The sequence below is a fragment of the Podarcis vaucheri genome (assembly GCF_965113315.1).
Source record: "Podarcis vaucheri genome assembly, chromosome: 13".
Lineage (NCBI taxonomy): Eukaryota > Metazoa > Chordata > Lepidosauria > Squamata > Lacertidae > Podarcis > Podarcis vaucheri.
This window is the reverse complement of record NC_138751.1, coordinates 16,555,317-16,576,356: the sequence shown is the minus strand read 5'-3', so window position 1 is coordinate 16,576,356 and position 21,040 is coordinate 16,555,317. Positions and strand designations below refer to the sequence as shown.

The window sequence follows — 21,040 nt, the reverse complement described above, 5'->3', positions numbered from 1 at the left end:
TGTCTCTCAGATTGATTGGCCAAGCATGGTCAGATGGGCATAACTGTCAGGTCTGGAAAAGGGGAGGAGAGGGCTGTGGTGTAGGGAGTGTGCAGGAAGGCCTTAAACACAGGAGAGTGAAGAGAGACCAACCAGCCCGACGAGGAGAGACCTTTATTGTTGACAACCTCAGACGTCCTTGGCTTCACACATGATTCCCTGGTGGAGGGCCACACGACTGCTGGCCCAGGGACGAAATCTTGCCACAGCAGCTGCTAGTGGGCACCACGGTGATGGGTCAGGTGGTAAGTGAATTCAGTAAAAGACAAGGCCAATAGCATAAATTGTTGAGCAGCACCATGTTCTTAGGTCACGATTGCTACCTATTTATTCTTTCTTTTATCTTAATGGTTATGTATTAGCATATGCCTTTTGGATTGGGGTCCCTATGAGGTTTGGTGAAGTTTCTGTCCTAGGAAGCTAAGTACATATTAAAGTGATGGCATCTTCCACTATCTAGTTCTATAAGTGCCCCTTTCTCTACACCCCCCCGGCCAATTAACTGAAATGTACTACCCCATTGTTTTCCCTCTGGGTTTGTGCTCTTGGAAAGATGCCGGTGTTTTGGTATCTGATCTGTTTTCCACAAAAAAGGACAGCAAAGAAAGGGACCTTGAGAATGACCTTATTTGTCTGTTAGAGGGCACTGTGCAACAGCAGATCATAGAGTAGGTACTGGGCAGAGGGTACTTGCCCCCTGAGAATCAAAATGTGCCAGTGGCTCAGGATAACACAAGGAGGCATTGTGTTGCTCCAAGGAAGTGGATGCCACAACACCACACCAATGCCATCTGCTGCAGTTTATGCTTTGCATTTGGGATTATCCTTTCTTTTTCCTATTTGTGATGCAGTGCGAACATGGAAAATCTTGTCCTTTGTGGTGGCACTTCCTGGAGTGGGTGTCTGCATGTTGAATGTCTATCTGCAACAAGCAAATCACCCGCATGAACCACCTGAGTTCATCCCATATCATCACCTGCGCCTCCGATCAAAGGTAAGAATTAAGCAGGAGAGTTCTGATAATGGATTAGGGGGAATCATTTTCCAAAACAGATAGGTCAAGCTATGTGGCTTGGGATATTGATACTCAAAGGACACCATGTGAATTATTGTTTAGTCTTTTAAAATGTCAGCTGACTTTGGTTTTTATTCTATGGTTTTAGTTGTCTGCTATTTTACATCATACTGTGCTAGCTGCTTTAAAAAATATCATTGTAATGATTGTCTTCATTATATTAAGGGGTATGCAATTTAAAAAATAAATAGATGGAAGGGGGGTACTGGCAATCTAGCCCTCAGTTCTCTTTCTCTCTCCTTCTTTTTCAGCCTTTCCCCTGGGGTGATGGAAATCACACCTTCTTTCATAACCCTCACACCAACCCACTGCCCACAGGTTATGAAGGAGGCAGCCACCACTGAACCACTGCCATTCTCTCTTACGGGGGGACAAGGAGGCATATACCCCTGTATAACTTTATTACTGCTTTGAGACAGGTTTCCAGGGATAATAAAATCTCATTTTGATGGGTGGAGCACTTTCTTGGTATTTCAAATTGTATTGTATTGGAGGCAGTTTGGGGAAATGTGTGTGTGTGGGGGGGGAGTGTTGTTCTTCTGCCAAATTTTCAGGGAAAAGAGGTCAGCTGGGAAACAGTTGATGCCTAGTGCTTTAGATGATAGCTTTCAGCCAGGGCTGCTGAGGTTAGTTAGCCTTGAGATGTTCAACCCCACCCCTGAAGAAGTCCTGATAGCCAATTAACAGTGAAAAATCTGTCAGGATTGCAGCTGATCTTGCTTGCATTGCTGTGCTTCCTTTGTTTACAGTTCCTAAAGACCTGGATTAATTCATGTGTATTTTGCTCAAATTTGCATCATGTAATTCTTTTTTTAATGTTGATAGTTATAAATTTATATCCACATACCAAGTCCAAGATGCAGCATAACTGTGAATGAAAGAAACAACCAACCACGAGACTTCTTCAGGCAGCAACTGTTTGCACAGCAGATTAAGCTGCAGGAGGAACAATCTGATACATCTATCTCCAGTAAGGGAACATGGTCCCCAGGCAGAAAAATCCCAGCATTTCACCTAAAAGCATTTCATCTAAATGCTGTGCCTGAGATCTTAAAACCCAGGGCCAGGATTAATTTATGGGTAATAAGTGCATTTGCAGATATTTGCCCTTTTTTTTCTTCCATGATCCATTTATTCAAAACCTCTCCCCTTTCTTTTTGCAAACGCTGGGAGAATTTGGGGGTAGAGATAGTTATATCTGGAGTACAAGGGCAGGGACCAATGAATAATTGCTATGGAAGATTGAGAAGGAACTGTGCAAGACACTTATGCCTCACCCCTTGACCACATAAATTTGGTTCAGTCTCCCTTCCAGCAGCTAAGATGCTGCTGTTCACATTCTTTTCAGTCTGCTACGTTTATAAGGACAATAACATTTTACCACAGGTGTATTGCTGGATGTGCTACAAACATAAGGCACTCTTTCTCACACGGCTGCAACGTATGACTGAACTTAACCAGCCCATAGACATAGGGATTAGAAGCAAGGTCCCTAGCTTTCAAAGCCATGATAGGCATATTTTCCTGCATAAAAAGGACTTTTTTGTAGGACACTGTGTACGTCAGGAGTGGGGAACCTGTGGTCCTCCACCTGGCGTTACACTCCAACTCCCATCAGGGAGCTATTCAGCAACAGCTAGAGGACCACAAGTTGTCCATTCCTGGTACAGGCATTTCTCCACTGATGCATGTTTGACTTGTGCATGAACATGTGAAGTTTCGGGAAACAATTAAATTAATTAATCTAAACTGCAAAAATGTGTGAACAGAGCAAAAATGGCCTGAAAAGAACAGAAAAACTGCAAAAATGGCACGAAAATAGTGGGAAAATAGCTAGTAATTCCATAAGCCCTTGCACTGATCTTTGAGGCCTTGGAGAATTGGAGTTTGAGAAAGGAGGTTTGGAGGGAGTAATTTTCATGGCTTTTTAGTGGAGTTCCGCTTTTTAGATGCTGTTTCCCACTACACATGATTTCACGTACAGTGGACGCTCGGGTTGCGAACGTGATCCATGAAGAATGTACATTCGCAACCTGCAGTGTTCACAACCCGCGTCTGCCTGTCTGCAGTACTTCCAGGTTTCAGCGGTCTGCAACCTGAAAAAACGCAACCTGAAGCGGCTGTAACCCGAGGTATGACTGTATATACATGCACGGTACCTGGGAATGTAACCCCCATGTAAGTGGGGAGACGCCTGCATAGGTCACATGTACATATTTATCTGTGTGCACACATACATACCCCCCAACATAACTCAGCATGTGAGCAACTGTGATACATGCGACGGTCATTTTCTACCATCAAACTTCTTTCTATTTAAGGAAACTGCAATCTATGAAGCAGACCTCAGTTATGTTCCGGAGCAATTATCTCATCTTGTTCAGTCCATTTGATTATTGTGGGCATACTATAAAATAACCTATAGAAGGCATGGGTTGTGGGATTGGCTATCCTTTAGTAGCAGCAGAACTGGGGCCAGCACCACTGTCTTGTTGTGGGGATCCCGCCACCTCACCATCTCCTGCCTCCATCATTTGTTTGTACTGTCGTTTGAAGAAGCCAACCTGGAAAGAAGGGAAGAAACACACACAGAGAGAAAATTCAGATGAAGGGTTTGCTCATCCTGGGGGTAATGGGTAAATGGCATCAGAAGAATCAATGAAACAAGTATAGACCACGTTTGTACACTAGGCACCCCCACTTAGGTGTGGCAGCTTTCTGCCCCAGCCATCTCCCTACTTGTGTGTGTTTGATGTGGGCCAAAGTTACTCCCAAAGGCCCTCCCCTCACTTATAAGCATACTTCTAAATGTCAGTCCTCACCTTGTAAAGAACAACAGCAATCAGGGCAAGAAGAATGAGTCCCCCCACACTGCTGCCAATGATAACAGGAAGGTAGTTGTAAGGCTCCAGGAATTCCACCACAGTATTCGCCTACAGGGTAAGAGGGGAAAAACTGAGAGGGAGAACCTGGTGACGTCATTTGAACCGTGCCTTATCCAGAGCTACAAAAGGTAGCCTGGAATGCTAACTCCTTCCCAGCTCCTTCTAGACAACATCTGGAGATGTCCTGGCTCCTAGCTATGGCCTTTGGACAGTGTGTCTCCTTTTGACCCATCATTACCTGATTCTGTGGAAGGCCCTCTTTCTGGGTATATATTTTCTCATCATAAGAAATCTTTGCTGAGCTCACCAGGGTCACTTTCTTCTGCTGGGTCTGAAAGACAGAGACAAACCCTCTCAGAGGTGGGAAAGGTATTCTCCTGAAAGATTTCACCAAGAAGGGATCCAAAACTGACTGTGAGAATATCTACTATACAGCAACTTAAATTATTTGTATAACGTATTGTCATGGGGTCCCCCAAAGAATCCTAGGAAATGTCATTTGGTGAGGGTTCTGTTGAGAAGTCTCGTCACCACTGAAGAAGAGTTCCTGGGGTTCATAGAATGGCTGCACCCAAAGATGCAGCTGGTTTGGGTGTGCTGCACAGAAGCATGTTAACATCTTACATGACCTTCCCACCCCTGCACCAATAAAGCCCCAGCAGTGGCCTTCATACCTGGGAGACCCATTGGAATCCCATCTTCCCCTTGATGCTGAACTCCAGTGGTTGCTTCTGCCCCAGGGATGGAATGTTGCACCGGATCGTTTTACAGACGGCCACAGAGCAGTCCTGGAAGGAGGTGCAAGTATATCCTCAGATAAAGTGTTGATGCTGAGTATAGCTACCCCTTAACCTAAAGGGGTCCCCAGAGTCACCCAGTCCAGGTGCTTCTGAAATAAGGGGATGTACTTTACAATGGGGATGTACTCACCAGAATGGAATTCTTTCTTAGTTCTGCCACAAAATCCTTGGCCCCTTGGGTGTCTGCTTCAGGGGCACACTGAGCTAGGTGGTTCATCTAGGGAAAGGGAAAGCAAATTTCATATGTGTAAGGGGCTAAAAATAGCCATCACAGAAGCCTTTCACTTGTAATTCATGTATTTCCACACTGTTTGTCTAAACAAGTATCCTAGTTCAAGGCTCAGGGCACATGCAGAATATCTCTTAACACAGGTTAGGTAGCATGGTTCAACTGTACTGAGAATGACAGTGGGAAGAGGCGTGTTAAGCAGCAATGGAAGTCTGACACTGTTCATGCTTATGAGTAGAGAGCAGATTTTAATTCTTTGGTTGTGACCATGGAACCAGCAGGTAGGGAAGAAGATAAAACTTGCTCTCACGAATCAGATAAAAGGAACAGCAGGTCCAGCAATGGCCAGTCAGGTACTTTTAGGAAACTCACAAGTAGACCGTGATGGAAACAGCCATCCACTGTTGTTTGTCCCAGCACCTGTTAGTCAGCAACACTGCCTCTGAACCTGGAGGATCCATTCTCCATTCATGGCCAGCAGCCATTGACAGGGCTATCCTCCATAATTTTGTCTAATTTGCCTCTATTTACTTGTAGAATAGCCTGGAAAGGCTCTCAAAATGGCTTTAAAAAGATTCTCCAATTAAATCTCACTCAAATCTAGCACAGGAACTGAATAGGCAGGATTGAAACTGGGAGGGGCTTCATTCATACAAAAGGAGCTTGCTGAATGAGCCCTGCCGCTAGAACATGGAGAAGGAGATGGCCCACTCTGGATATACACTCCTCTATTGAAAGAGAGACATAAATTGATGTGGTATGTGGAGGGGTATTTTCTTTGAGAGCCAGTGTGGTGTAGTGGTTAAGAGTGGTAGTCTCGTAATCTGGGAAACCGGGTTCGCGTCTCCGCTCCTCCACATGCAGCTGCTGGGTGACCTTGGGCCAGTCACACTTCTTTGAAGTCTCTCAGCCCCACTCACCTCACAGAGTGTTTGTTGTGGGGGAGGAAGGGAAAGGAGAATGTTAGCCGCTTTGAGACTCCTTAAAGGGAGTGAAAGGCGGGATATCAAATCCAAACTCTTCTTCTTCTTCTTCTTCTTTGTCCCCCTTGAATTTCCAGCCAATTAATTTTATTGCGTAACCCAAGTTCTAGTATTATGAAGGCTGAAAAATTTCTGGTTGTATACTATTGCTACACCAGTACTTAATTCAGTCCTATTAACAAAAAAGAAATCATATTTGGTCTCAGAAGGATATACCTCAGGAAGGATGTCCGCGGATGCATTCCACACCCATGTCCCATTCAGTTGCACAGGGAACTTAAACGTGATTGAGACAGGAACCTTTCGTGTATATGTGTTCTTCACCTAAACAAGAAGAAGATCCTGTATAAATGTGACAGGAGCCCATTGCTATCACTAACCAAGATATATTTCCCCCATTCCACAATAAGGATGGAAGAGAAATTCAATTCAATATGCATTTAAAGTCAAATCTACCTAAGATAATAATAATAATAATAATAATAATAATAATAATAATAATAATAATAGTAATAATTTTATTATTTATACCCTGCCCATCTGGCTGGGGAAACTCTGGGCAGCTTGTAGTACATTTAAAAACATACAGTAGTAAAACCTCAAACATGAAAAAACATTTGTACTTTCTGAAGCAATGTGCAAAATGAAACAGTCATCCTTTGAAATGCACACTTCTCCAAATTTTGAGATGCAGTTCTCCAGCCAAATGCATATATAAATACTAGGGTAATGCGCGCACGCACGCGCACGCACACACAGAATAATGTACCAAAATGCATTTTATTCAGGAAGATTGCTTTGCAAAAATGTGTAAATTAGGTAAAATTGTATACAGCATGTATATTGGGAGAAATTTGCACTAAAATGCTGATGAATTTTCATGAGAACTTTTCTTTTTTTTAAGCAAACTGATGTGGAAATGTGGAGAACTGAAGACTGGAAATTTGAGAAACTGATAGAAACCAAATGTGACATATTTTCCCATCCCCATCCTACAAATGATTGTTGTACTGCCAAGCCCTTCTCGCCTACTATATGGCTCAAGCAGTGGCAGCCTTGGGGCCAGGATAGCAGATGTACAAGGTGGGTGAGGGCTATTTCCCTCTTTTTAAACTTTTAAACCAAGGAGCTTGTTCTGTGCTGCTTGCACACATCCACCATGCCTCTTCTTTCTGCCTACATTTCCCAGAACAGCTTCAGAGCAACATAATACAAGATGATGTCCTGCAAGAGGGATGCAGCCAACCACACTCCCCAGAGTGGCTCCAGTATGACATATTGTGTTGTGCTGCTATGAAGCCCTTAGCTGAAGGTCTGGATTTATTCCTTAAACCTGATCCACATAAATTTTGCCTTTTTCAAATTCTTAATTCCACAATGCTCCACAAACCCCTCACCTCATAGCGATGTTCCACAGTCTGATTTCCGTCTTCCTGACCAGCAGAAAAATTGACATACTTGGTTGACACATCAACACTGGAAGAAAAGAGGTGGGGGTCTGAGAAAAATCACTATGTAATAAAGCAATCAATATAGGTTTGACCAATGTATTCCAATGGCTTTTTGGAAGATCAAAGCATAGCATTGCTATGGCAATTTAGATGGGGTCAATATTTTCTAGCAGCCAATGCCATTCATTTTAGCATGTCCTCCTGAAATGAGTATATTCTAATTGAACCAAGAAAAGTGAGTAAGTGATTGATATCAGCTATGCTGATATCACCTTGAAGGTGACTCGGAAACTACAACTAATCCAGAATGCAGCAGCTAGATTGGTGACCCTCTGCCTGGTTCCCTGTAACTTCACTTCTCACAGTGAGAGAACCAGCAGAAGACCCTTGGAGGAGGACCTTAGTGTCCGGGCTGAATGATGGGGGTGGAGACGCTCCTTCAGGTATACTGGGCTGAGACCATTTAGGGCTTTAAAGGTCAGCACCGACACCTTGAACTGTACTCTGAAATGCACTGGGAGACAATGAAAATCCTTTAGGACTGGTGTTATACTGTATGATCCCAGCAGTCACTCACCAGTCACCAATCTAGCTGCTGCATTCTGGATTAGTTGTAGTTTCTGAGTCACGGAGATAGAGAACTACAGCCCTGTATTGGGAAGTTTTTAATGTTTGATGTTTTATTATGTTTCAATATATGCTGTAAGCTGATCAGAGTGGCTGGGGAAACCCAGCCATATGGGTGGGGTATAAATAATAAAAATATTTAAATTATTATTATGATGCACATCTACCTGAAAGGAAGCCCTGTTAAATTCAGTGGGACTTGCAAGTAGACATGCTTAGTATCACACTGCAGGGCAATAGCCAGCAAATAGAAATTGGCCAGTTATGTGCAAAATGGGGGTTATCCAATAAATCAGAAGTGGCAAATTCCAAAAGATTCAAATTCATTACGCTTGAATTCATCCAAAATAATTCATTAAACAGAAGAAAATGAGGAATCTGAAAATTCAATATACATTGGAATAGAAATTGATTTCTAAATATATGTGGAAATATCACCAGATGGATCCTAACTACTTTGTTAGGGATTAATACAAAAGGATTGCAAGAAGACCACTATTTTACCCTCCACCAAAGTATCTAAACCAGTATAGAAAATGTGCAGCTTCTTGGGGAGGCAGAAGGAGTAGGCGTGTATGAGGTCAGTGTTGCTATCAGACTGAGTAATAGTAGTAGTAGTAGTAGTAGTAGTAGTAGTATAGTAGTAGTAATAATAGTAATAGTAATAGTAATAGGTTCCCTATCTCTGCTTTATAGGCTTATAAGGTAAGCTATCTGCTGAAGTCGAAATCTTTTGAAAGCCAGTCAAGTCCTGGAAAACCAGCAAATGCTGTTTCATCTAGGTCTTTCAACACCTGAAACGAAAAGGGGGTGGGTTCCATTTAGTGGCTGAAATTATAGCGCCACCGTGAAACACAGACCCATGATAATTAGGAAAGGATATATGGCTGGAATTTCTTGTTTGTACAGAAGGATCATTATTCTAAGACACCAGCCCTAAGAAAAACAGTGGGTGTGCAAACAAGCCTTCTGACAGTCAATAGTGAGCTGAGAAGGGCAGCTGTGTGATGGGCTGGGATGCTCTCAGAATACTTGCAGTCACGTACGCATTAACAAAGACATATACTGCATATTTGACAAGCAGCTTCGCTTGGTGAATCATGTCCGGAGTGACAGGGCCATTGTTGTCACTAGAAAAAAGAGAGAGAGGCAGAGTTAAGACTGGAACATTTATCACATATGCCACTACCCCATCATACACTGCTACATGCACTGTGGTTCTACAACATTAGGCGAATCTGTTCATTTTGCTTTCATTTTATCTCTTTTTCATTCTGAAGTTCAGTTCTCCACATCAGTCTGTGTTTTTTTAAAGAGTCCCCATGAAAATCCACCAGTATCTGGGTCCAAACTTTTCAGAAAAGTACAGATTTTAAAGGGTGCCTGTGTTTTGGTTTCCATACTGTTTGGGGAATATGGTGGTGAATCTGGCAGATTTGCTTGCAAATGTGAAGTGGGTCAAATTTCTCCCCCATCCCACTGCCTGTTAGAATGTATTAGGGATACTCATGACCTGATTTGTATTTCTTAGACTTATATGCAAATTGGAATGCAGTTACCCTCTAGTTTTCATGCTTCTCAGAATGTTACAATGTAATTCTTAGCTCAAAAGTGTGGCATATAAATATGCATTTCTAAATGCATACAATATGTGCATCTGCGAAAAAAATACATATACAAGTAATGCAAGTTGCTGTATGGTTATTTTTTATCACATGGAAATGAAAAAGAATCAGGTGTCAAAGAAATAAACAAGTATATGACATTCAGAAGACATCTGAAGGCAGCCGTGTTTAGGGAAGTTTTTAATGACTGATGTTTCAATGCATTTTTAACCTTCTCTTGGAAGATGCCCAGAGTGGCTGAGGAAACCCAGCCAGATGGGTGGGGTAGAAACAATAAATTATTATTTATGAATGAACACTCTCTGAGTCCCAGAACACACCATCATTATACATTTAAGGCTGCAAATCTTATGTGACTGTAAGCTTCATTTACCCGTAACTCAATGGGACTTACTTTTGATTAGAAATTATTGGGATTGCATTACAAACCAGTTTGAATGTGGCCTAGCCATCATGACAACTGAAGTGAAACTGATTCAAGCTGGTCAAATAGGAACATCTCCCAAGTCAGGCACATCAAACCTTACCTGCCAGCTGTGGCATTGATCTGTATCTCTCTCCCTAGATCTGCATTCTGGGAGACGGAAAAGGTGGCAATGAAAATAGCCTGCAACAGATGATGACACAATAAATGAGTGAGAGGGCAGCCAGGTGTTATTTGGGGAGAGAGGAGGAGTCTACTCTGTTAGAGTAGAGCTCTTAACCAGATGACCACAGTTCCCTGGTTCACTTGCTTACAGAAGGACTTTACCTCAGCCCCAGCCCGAAAGATGGGGTGGTTGATGTTACAGGTGGTGTTCCTCATGGGGTCATCCTCTGCCGAAGGGGTAGAAGCACATTTAATAGCCACATTTCTCCTGTTGGACTGCAGTGGGAGGGATCAGATTGGGGAATTGGTTAAGATAGTGAGCAACAAACTTTTAGGCCAGCCCCGATCCCCTGTTGCCGAACTGCCACCTTTTGCCTCTTATACCTTCAATAGTGAGAGCCTGCGGTAGGACAGTGCAGAAGGGTAGAAGAAGGTTATAGTGGTGCCATAGGAATCCTCCCCATCATTCCGAATGAAGACTGTAGCATTGAGCTCAGGGGTCAGGCCCACCACCAGTGTGTCCAGGCTGAAGGAAAAAAAGAAGAGGGTCTCTTCTAAGCTTAAGAAAGTAAGAAGACCCTGATAAATCAGGCCAAGGGCTCATCCAGACCAGAATCCAATTTTCACAGTGGCAAACCAGATGCCTATAGGAAGTCCACAAGCAGGACCTGAGTGCAATAGTGACTCTTCCCACCTGTGATTCTCTGCAACTGGTATTGAGAAGCATATGACCTTTGACAGTGGAAGCAGATCATAGCCTTCTGGGGTAGTAGCTGCTAATAGCCTTATCCTAAGACAATATGTCTTAGGGCTCAATCCTGCCTGGAAGTCATTCCCTCCATTGTGGACACCCTGACCCGGCCCACGGAAGCTCAGGGGGGTGGGGAGGGAACACTCTCTACATGCCCATCCTCCTTTGTTACTACATTATTGTTACTACATTTATTATTATGTGTTTCAGAGATGAGCCTTGGAAATCAAAGTGTATTCTGCATCTTGGCTCTAATTAAGCCACGAAGAGAGGAAATTATGGGGGGAGGCTAAGAGATGAAACCTAGCATTCCAGCCTGCAATGCTCTAACACTGAAGTCACGAGCACCTGAAATGCACCAGGTTCAGTGATTCTGGGCAGCAGAGTAGTGTGACATGAAGAAGAAAAACATACATTACCCTGAGAAATTGAAGGAGGTTTTTAGCTGGTCTTTACAGACTCCATCTGCACCACAATTTTTTTGAAAATGTAGCTGTGAAGAGAAGAAGGGTGGGGTACAGACATGGACATAGTCAAGGGAGGGTGAGGGGCAGCTGCCCCCTAGGTCAAGTAAAGCAATAGAAATGCTTAACTTAACTGACCAATCACATCGGTTCTGTCCCCCTAACAAAAGTCCTGTCCCCCCAACAAAAGTCCTGCCCCTCACAACAAAAATCCTGGCTATGCCCATGGGTACAAACATTGTCAGAGTTTGAGGATGGGTGAAGCTAGTAACATTTTGTTGTCTAGAGCTGAAATGTGAAAATGTTTTCACATTTCCCACTTTCCTAGCCTTCTGGAAGCTGCCTGCCAGCTGTGGGCAGGGCCAAAACAAAAATGGACTGGGCCACCCCACACACTCTCATACAACAACCTCATGTACTATCTCTCTTCCCTGTGGTTTCCACTCCTACTGTTCAGGTGACTGAGAAAAGGGAAGACTGAAGAGGAATTCCCCACCACCAATTAACATATAGAATGGGGGAGCAGATGGGTGGTGGAAGATAGCAACGGGAGCGGCTACCTCAAGGTGCATGGGACTTCTTAAAGCAACAATGTCTGAAGCAGAAAAGGGGCAATGGAAACCTTTGGGAATCTCCACTTGAAGGCACTCTAGGTGACAACCCTGTCAAGGTAGGTTAGGCTGAGAGAGAGACCAGCCAAAGGTCGCAGTGAGTTTCATGACTGAGTGGAAATCTGAACCTAAGTCTTCCTAGGAGTACAAGTCTTCCCTGCACCCTAGTGACAGCCAGCTGCATTTAATAACAGACTATGAAACTTAGGGTTCATCCAAACTTCCACCTAGAAGTTTTTCAAGCAATTTCCCCCTTGCCCTGCTCTGATTGAATTTGCTCTGAATGAATGCTAAAGAGCAGTTTTCTCTAGGGAAAAGCAGTTGGAGAAGAGCAAGTACATTTAGTCAGCTGAACTGCTGAGATTTTTTTAGCTAGAATGTGCAACCAATGGCCCTTCTATATTGGAGGTTCTTCTTGCTGCTAAAGGAGAGTTTCAGGGAAGACACTTACAGTGTGAAACGGTGAAAAATGGGAAGTGGTAAGAAAGGAAAATGATCAAAGACCATTTCCCTATATAAATTAAGCCCTTCGTCTCTGCCACTTCCATTTACAGACTGATCAACCAGACAGGAAACAGAGAGTGTGTGGACTCACCGGTGCTGTAAATATAGGGGAGCTATCTTTGCTTAGGATGGCTTGCAGGTTGTCAGCACCAGGAATGGGATCTCCAATGAGAGTATAATTCAACCGGAGGTTTATGGGTGTGAAGCTGTCTTCTACGCAGGTCTTGCGTAATGGAGGGGGAGAAGAAATAAAAATAAGTGAGGATCTGCTTTATTTTGTGATTAGAGATGGGAAAGAAATTTGATCCAGGTTTCATTTGAAGCTGAATCTACCAAATTTGCACTTTCCAAAACAACATGCAAACAGAAATACAGCTATCCCTTGAAATTTGCACTTATCCAAATTTTGCTATGCAGTTTGCCAACTAACCAATGTTTACAAAAATGCATATGTTAGGGGAAGTGTACATCACATTGGTGAAAATAGCACACAAAATGTATTACATCAGGGAAAACTTTTTGTAAAATTGTGTATGTTAGTCAGAACTGCATATAAAAATGTGTTTATTAAGAAAAAATGCATTAAAATATGGATTAATTTTCATAACTTTTTTTAAAAATCAGAAATTGCTGCAAAGTGAATTTAAGTGAATTTAAGATTGGAAAAATGAGAAACTGAGATTGACAGATCCTTCTATCCCTAGTGGTGACAACACTTGTTTCATGGGCCCAAATGCCAACATTTGTCTTTGCTTTTAAACATCCACTGGATCTCTGAACTCACCGGCAACTTTATGCGATACTCCTCACAGTGTCTCTTCAGTCCCGTTTTTATCTCCTTGGTGATGGTGGAAGAGTCTGGGTTTCCGTTAAAAATGGCCCGAACCCTCATTCGACCAGGATCCAAGTTCAACTTGTACTGAATGGTGTTCAAAATGCTGCTGCCTGAGGGAGAGGAATTGAAAAGACAACACAGAGAATAGGATTCTGAGGGATACAGTGTGCTGTGCAGATTCTCTGCAAAGGCCCTTTAGCACAAAATCTTTGTGAATTCGCAGTCAAAGCAATGCATCCAGTATTGAGGACTGAAATGCCTACCAAGTTAAGAGGAAGCTCACAATACCAGGTCTTATAACTGGGGGCCATCTCCTTGCTAACACCCTCCCTTCTGGGCTCTCTAGGGGCACTGGACTCAATGAAGAGCTCACATCAGAATCTGGCAGTAGCTTTCAAACAAGGCATTAGAGTTGTGCTCCAGGGTGAAACATTCAGTGCATGTGGGTGTGGAGTAAGCCTCTGGGACTTCACTGTTACCTCACACAAAGCAGAAGCTCACCCGGAGTGTGTCCAATTGTACCAGTATTCCTTTTCAGATGTACATTGCATGGGAAAGTCAGTAGCAGTAAGCAAGCTATTTTGATGGGAAGCTGTCCATCATTAGTAATTGCAACATGGAAGAACTTCTGATAAGTTTCTCAGGGACCCAGAGGATTCTAGGAACACAGTTTGAAAAGCCACAGGAATATGGCAATGATGGGTAATCAAACTGTGTGGCAAGCCAGCTTCTCTGTTGCCCCACTTCTTGTACTGAGGGGTCCTCCTGTCCTCAGCATGTTATGTGCACTGTCAGCTAGGACCCAAGCCCAGCTTACTCCCTCAAAGTGCTTTGGGCCTACCTTGTGTAAACCGAGGATCCATCATAACAGTGAGGCAGACAGTTGCCTTACTGACTTCCTTGTTCAGAACATCCTGGTCCTGGCATTCAAAGGCAGCGATGGGGATCTCATTTGGGGTGAAGGTGATAGTGGGTACTACTCGTACCACGGGCCGAGCCCTGTTGCAGACAGAATGGGGTAGGAATTTGGGTTGGAGGGAGACAAAGGTTCATTATGTAGCCCACTGGGGAGCACAGGGCTAGTGCCATCCGGACATTCCAACCATGGGTTATATTTGCAAAGTGTTTAAAAGAAGTGCATTCCAAACAATTGTCACATGTCCAGTCTGCACATCATCTTGTGCTGTGTGGGACATTTCTGTTGCTGGGATATTGCATGTTCTCACCATTCAAATGACAGGGGAAATGCCATCACCGCCCTGGCTTACTGAGCAGGAAGGACTAAGCTGTACAAGAGTTGTGGTTTTGGATGAGGTCTTCAAAGGTGTCCCTACTTGAAGCAACAGCTCGCAACAGACTGTGGATGCCAACTCTGCCATTAAAGGAAGCAGAATGGAAGACACAACTCTGAGGTTCTCCTACATAGGCTTCTTTGTTATAAGTGTGAGCTATGTTCCATGATAATTACGGTAATTAGGGGAGGAGTTCTATTTGCATCTCCCACCTCAGCCACCAAAATACATTGGATCAGTCCAGAGAGCTGTGACTGACACTACTACTTGCTCAACCATTTAAAAGGGTTATTTTAATTGATTAGAATTCCTTTTGAAAAATATTAATGAGAGACTGATTACTCTCTAATGTACTACAAAGGAAGTGGGCATGCAGACTTTTTTAAAAAAAAGTTGGCTCCAAGAGTCCTGAAGCTCCTTACCTCAGCAGCAGCACTCTTCCTTGAGCCCCCACTGCTACGTCTGGGAGTCCATCTCCAGTGAGATCTCTCCCGGCACCAATAGCCTGGCCAAAGTAATGGAGCCTATTGGGAAGCAGAGAGCCTTGGATGCGCTAGGAGCAGGAGAAAGAAGGAGAGGTTGGTGCCTGAGGTCTCCTTAGAGGAGGACCCTCCAGCAGATCTTCATATCACCAGTGACCCTGAAGAGCCTTTGGATCTAGATGACCTTGTCCCAAGACTGGGGGCCACCCATCCCAGATGTTTTGTTCCTGGCTGGCTCTTGGACTACCCCCACCACCCCAATCTACCCCAGGGGCACAGGAGCTAAAGTGACAGTGAGCCAGGCAGGAACTTCAGTGTTGTTGGAAGTGCCCAGTTAGCTGCACATGAGGCTACTCAGGAGGAGGGGAACATGCATGGAAGTACCTGCCTGGATCATTAGACAGGAAGGGGTGGAGCCTCAAGCTCCTATATAAACTTCCAGTCTGAGCTCCTTCATTGATAAAGTAACTTCTTCAAGCTTCAGCCTTCTTGGACTACCAGACAGTGAAATGACAGTTGCCTGTGCTTCCTGCTATGGAGTAGAGGGGCTGAGGGCTCACCTGGCTATATGCTGGGTTGATGGATCTTCTGCTCCCATGGAATATGTACACAGCTCCTCTGTTCTCATCCTCCATTGGAGCCCCAATGGCCACATCCGTCCATCGGTCCCCAGTTATTTCGCCTATTTCTGCTATGCTGGCTCCAAAGCGTCCCAAGGGCTGTTTGGCTGCCCCCCGCAATTTCTGGCTGCAGAAAAACCCATCCTCCTGGCAAATGATGAAAGGGGACACTTGAGGGGTTGAAACCAAAATAGTTCTGATGAAGTTGTTCCTTCTATTTTCAATCTCCTGCACTATTTGTTCCATGGCACCCCCTTGTGCCAGAAGGGGGACAGACACAAAGGAATCAAACTAGTAAGTCAGTGAATGCCCTGTAATTTATAGAAATTATAGAAGTAGTCCCTTCTTACTTTCATTCTGCACTTCCCATTTTTCCATTTGGCAAGAAGAAGAAGAAGAGTTTGGATTTGATATCCCGCCTTTCACTCCCCTTCAGGAGTCTCAAAGCGGCTAATATTCTCCTTTCCCTTCCTCCCCCACAACAAACACTCTGTGAGGTGAGTGGAGCTGAGAGACTTCAAAGAAGTGTGACTAGCCCAAGACAATTTGGAGCCCTTGATGAAAAAAGACCAGCTTACATTGGGCTCTGTCCGTCCCCATTGGTGGGTGCCAATTACTTTTCCCATCTCTTCATTTCTATAAGTAAAGCAGCTATCTATCTATCTGGTTTTTTGCTGGATGTCCCAGTTCTCCTCTCCCCTGCTATCGGGGCTGGAAAAATCCATGAATGTCATTGAAAAACATGACATTCAAACACCATCTCCCCGCTTCCTCCACCCTGCAACTTGGAAGAGCTGCAAGTTGTGCTGTGTGACACCACAACATTCCAGGTGTCCTTCCCTGACCTCACTCTACATCTTTAGCTGCCAGCTGTCAGCAGCCAGGAGTACAGAAATACAGAACAATGTGATGCTTTATAAAGGGGTCTGTTCCGCTGTTTAATTAGCACTGCTCAGCCTTCCTTCAAACCTCTTGTGCTTTCGCAAAAGAAACCAAAGCACAAAACGTGCTCTAGGAAAGGAAAATACTTTTAATGTCCCACTGCTACAAAAACAGCTGTGCTCAAATAGGGATGATAGAGAATTCTGATGAAAAGAAAAATGGGAGAAGAAATTGCTGATGTTCATGTATTCATCCCATTTCTGGAATGGAAACAAATCTAGTGAATACAATCAGTATTCACTGTTGTTGTTGTTTTCAGTCCACAAATGATATGTCACTATGTTCCCCTCTCCCCTGCAATGAAATGCATAGGCTGGAATAACTTCATGGTAATGTAACTTATGCTGTTTATGTGTTTAATTACATATGTACACTATGAAAGTTATGGAATTTTGCCACATTGGACAGTGAGACAAATAGCATAGTTTTGGGTGGGAGCTAAACTGCAGCGGAACAGAACAGTGCTGCATTCGATAAATACAGGGTGGAGTGGGAAAGGATGCCTTCTTACATCCCTGCCCTCAAATAACTGCTCTTGGTAGTTGCCTTGTGCCACCAAGTACAAAGGGCAGGCCTGCATTCCCCTTCACCTACCTGCCTCTCGCAGATGTAGACCATTCCTCCTGCCATGCCGTCATAGTACATGGGAGCACCAATAAGAACCAGATCTGTGTTTTTGTCTCTATCAAGGTCCACGGAGCAAAGCGTAGCACCAAAGTAAGAGCCAATCTGGGGGGACTAAAAATCACCATTGTTAAACTTTTTCCATTTCTTGATCTCCCTGACCCCAGGCATTTACACATCCTTCTATTCTTCTTTCCCCCATCCAGTGGACTCTCCCATCCATTCATTCATTGCCTGGGACTAAAAGAGAGGGAAATCTATACTGTAGGCAAACATGGTGCAGCAGCACATTTCAACCATTTTGAGACAGATGTAGCTGTCATGGCTTCCCAAAAAGAACACTGGAGACTAAAGTTTTATAAAGATGCTAAAGATTTCATATGCTAGCAGTGCCCAGAATTCCCTAGGTGAGAGTAATGACAGTTAAAATGGTTTGAAATGGCAACCAGTTCATTGTTTGCAACTACAACACTTCCAGGATCAAACACCTTGCCCAAGTCTCTAGATACTTCAAAAGTTACTTTTGTTGTTGTGGTACTTATAAATCAGGAAGAGGGAATCTTCTTCTGCCTGAGGGCCACATTTCTTTCTGAGAAACCTTCTGAGGCCACCTGCCAGTAATAGGTGGGACCAGAGGCAAAAGTGGGTGGAGAAATAAATGTGACTGCTACATTTGTACAGTAGGCTAGTTTCTTCACACCCACACATTCCTCTCTAGCCTCCATCAAGGAATGCAAGAAGCCTTATCATAGCTCAATGGCACATTCAAGTCAGGCACAAATACTGTGGGTTTATGACTTCCCCTAAATTTATGGGACCAAAGGGTGCTGGAATTTAATCAATGCTTGGGGTGGTAACCTGAGTGCCAGACATAGGATTTAGCAAGAGTTAAAATATAAAGCCAGTCAGCTTCCCAAGTTCAGGAAATTGTCTGGGAGAAGAGCTACTAAGGAGAACAAAAGGAAAGTGATGGGCCATTTTAAAAATGTCAATAAAAGGGGATTCTGTGCCAGACAGCTCTTGTGTTTGAATCCAAAGCTGCAGTTATGGGAAAAGCAAGAACCTCATGGGGCTTTGATGCTGTGAGTCCCTTCATCGTAGGCTCAGGTTGTATACAGTGGTACCTCCGGTTGTGGATGGGATCCATTCCGGAGCTCCAGTTGGATTCCAAGATTTTCACAACCGGAGTTGCCTATTTTGCACATGTGTGCAGTGTGGTAGAGAGCTTCTGCACATGCGTGCATGGCAAAACCCAGAAAAATACTTCCGGGTTTGCCGCGTGCATATCCTGAAAGATACATAACCAGAGGTGCTCATAAGTAGAGGTACCACTGTATGTGTAAATAAACCTTATAACATAAAGGCACCAAAGTCTCCACTGTGCCTCATTGCTGAAAGGAAGCATGAACTCTGGGTAAGCGTGCCTGGAACTCCTTGGAATCTCACACCACTCAGAGATTGGGGATGGCATGCAACATTACTTAAGCAGGGGCCAAAGCAGAGGAAGTGAGGGGTGAGGCTAATGAGGGTGTATGGCCTGGGGAGAGTCTTGAGGGCCAGATAGTGAGGTCTGGAGGAACACATGTGGATCCCTGCCTGGGGTTCCATAAAATATAAAGACTGAAGCTCTGTTCTGTTCTTCAAATGTACAGTGAGAATTAAAAACAGTTTGTCAGAATTAAGGGCAGTCATTTCAATGGGAGATCCTGCTTTGTGGGCTGCATGGTTAACTTTAATTGCCACAGGCAAAGGAAACACACTCAGATATGCACTGACACAACCCACAGTTCATCCTGAAGCCTTCTTACCTCCTTTGGAGACAACTCTGATGTCTTCTGCCACTTAAAATTTTGTCGGCTGAACAAAAAGACTTTGCCGGCATGTTGGTAGCGAGGGGCTCCTACCACAAAGCTGATCTGGCCATTCACTTGAACCATCTGCATCACATAACCTTGTAGGGACACAAAGGCAGTGAGACAGGTACAAGGAGAAAACATAGCTGCATCTGGCAATGAAAGAATCTCCTCTATAGTTCTATATTTATTTATTTAATTTCTATACTGCTTTATATTTTTAAGAAATATCTCAAAGCAGTTTACAGCACATTAAAACATCAATAAAACATGATTCGATTGCGGCGAAGGAAGGTGATCCGTGCGCTTTACTTGACACCCCCCCTGACGTCGCTAATGGCCACTGTTTCTCTTCCTCAGCTCTGCCAGGCAAGGTGCTAAGTACCACAGACATCTTTCCCCACTGATCAGGGACCGTTGCCCCAGCCATGGGCAAAGGCAACCCGAACAAGCCCAGGGGCAAGACATCCTTGTACATTTATTCCGTGCAAACATGCCGCAAGGAGCATAAAAAGAAGCACCTGGACACTTCAATCAACTTTTTTGACTTCTCCAATAAATGCTCCGAGAGATGGTAGACAATGTCAGCAAAAGAAAAGGACAAGTTTGAAGACATGGCAAACTTCGTTATGACATGGAGATGAAAATATTGTATTCCTTCTAAAGGGGAGAAGAAGAAGAAAAAGGACACCAATGCCCCCAAAGACCACCACCTGCTTTCTTCCTCTTTTGTTCTGAGCATCACCCAAAGATAAAGTGACCACCCAGGTTTGTCTATTGGCAAAGAAACTAGGAGAAATGTGGTCTGAGCAAACAGCAAAAGACAAACAGCCCTTTGAGCAGAAGGCAGCAAAACTAAAGGAGAAGCGTGAGAAGGATGTGCCAAGGGGAAGGGTGAGGTAGGAAAGAAAGGTCCAGGTAGGCCAGCAGGCTCCAAGAAGAAAGTAGAACCTGAAGAGGAGGAGGAGGAGGAAGAAGATGAAGAAGAGGGGGAAGGGGAAGGGGAAGGGGAGGAGGAGGAAGAGGAAGAGTGAAGTTATAAAGCTGCTGTAAAGATTTTGTGCTCAAAAAGTCAATGATTTTGCTAAGAATGTGAAGTCGAGTGCAGCTCATTGTTAGATTCAGTATAAAAACTGTATAGAATTGTGTATAGGTAATGTGATTGTAGGGAGACCTGTCCTCTAATGTAAGTAGTAGCTAAATGCCACTACTGTTAGAATTTTAAAAGTTGATATTGTCAAAAGTTCAGGCATATTTAATGGTCCTTTGGATTCAGTGACAGCTTGATTTTGAGCAGTTATTAAAAAATCGTAGTAAAATTGGTAGTCAACCTTGTCTTGCATACTATTGCATTGTATTACATTTTTAACAATTTTGTAATAAAATTATGTACATTATTCTTGTTACTATGCTGTAGTGTTAATTTGCTTAAACAGCTGGAGAGTCTAGTACAGTGGCACCTCGGGTTACAGACGCTTCAGGTTACAGACTCCGCTAACCCAGAAATAGTACCTCAGGTTAAGAACTTTGCTTCAGGATGAGAACAGAAATCGGATAGCGGCGGCACGGCGGCAGCGGGAGGCCCCATTAGCTAAAGTGGTGCTTCAGGTTAAGAACAGTTTGAGGTTAAGAACGGACCTCCAGAACAAATTAAGTTCTTAACCAAAGGGACCACTGTATAGGCCTGTGGTAATGTCATGAAGGGTAAGATAACCTTAAAGCAGCATTCTCTAAATTGGTATGCTCAAAACATTTTGAT

General features: G+C 43.7%; 2 protein-coding genes and 1 pseudogene across 4 annotated transcripts in view; 2 read left to right on the top strand and 1 right to left on the bottom strand.

Annotated features, from left to right (window-relative positions):
* Positions 1–64: 64 nt before the first annotated feature.
* On the top strand, positions 65–1,574 carry COX6A2 (cytochrome c oxidase subunit 6A2). The gene is made up of 3 exons (XM_082195411.1): positions 65–284; positions 891–1,033; positions 1,366–1,574. Exons 1-3 carry the CDS (start codon positions 191–193, stop codon positions 1,456–1,458), a joined length of 330 nt encoding a protein of 109 aa, XP_082051537.1. The 5' UTR covers positions 65–190; the 3' UTR covers positions 1,459–1,574.
* Positions 1,575–1,893: 319 nt separating this feature from the next.
* LOC309516642 (integrin alpha-X-like) overlaps positions 1,894–21,040 on the bottom strand; it is a 39,775-nt gene continuing 20,628 nt past the window's right edge. For both annotated transcript variants that reach the window (XM_082195403.1, XM_082195404.1), the window contains 19 exons: positions 19,237–19,379; positions 17,399–17,542; positions 15,803–16,009; positions 15,183–15,313; positions 14,310–14,467; positions 13,418–13,578; positions 12,725–12,856; positions 11,474–11,547; positions 10,688–10,829; positions 10,466–10,579; positions 10,242–10,321; positions 9,136–9,219; positions 7,409–7,487; positions 6,228–6,335; positions 4,930–5,016; positions 4,674–4,787; positions 4,238–4,330; positions 3,937–4,047; positions 1,894–3,678 (listed from right to left, as the gene is read on the bottom strand). In XM_082195403.1, the coding sequence (XP_082051529.1) occupies positions 3,562–3,678; positions 3,937–4,047; positions 4,238–4,330; positions 4,674–4,787; positions 4,930–5,016; positions 6,228–6,335; positions 7,409–7,487; positions 9,136–9,219; positions 10,242–10,321; positions 10,466–10,579; positions 10,688–10,829; positions 11,474–11,547; positions 12,725–12,856; positions 13,418–13,578; positions 14,310–14,467; positions 15,183–15,313; positions 15,803–16,009; positions 17,399–17,542; positions 19,237–19,379 (2,279 nt within the window). In that variant the 3' untranslated portion in view covers positions 1,894–3,561. The remainder of the gene's footprint in view (positions 3,679–3,936; positions 4,048–4,237; positions 4,331–4,673; positions 4,788–4,929; positions 5,017–6,227; positions 6,336–7,408; positions 7,488–9,135; positions 9,220–10,241; positions 10,322–10,465; positions 10,580–10,687; positions 10,830–11,473; positions 11,548–12,724; positions 12,857–13,417; positions 13,579–14,309; positions 14,468–15,182; positions 15,314–15,802; positions 16,010–17,398; positions 17,543–19,236; positions 19,380–21,040) is intronic.
* Positions 6,557–20,705, top strand: LOC309516647 (high mobility group protein B2 pseudogene; annotated as a pseudogene). The gene is made up of 3 exons (XR_014224606.1): positions 6,557–7,094; positions 11,976–12,188; positions 19,642–20,705. The product of XR_014224606.1 is annotated as a high mobility group protein B2 pseudogene (transcript).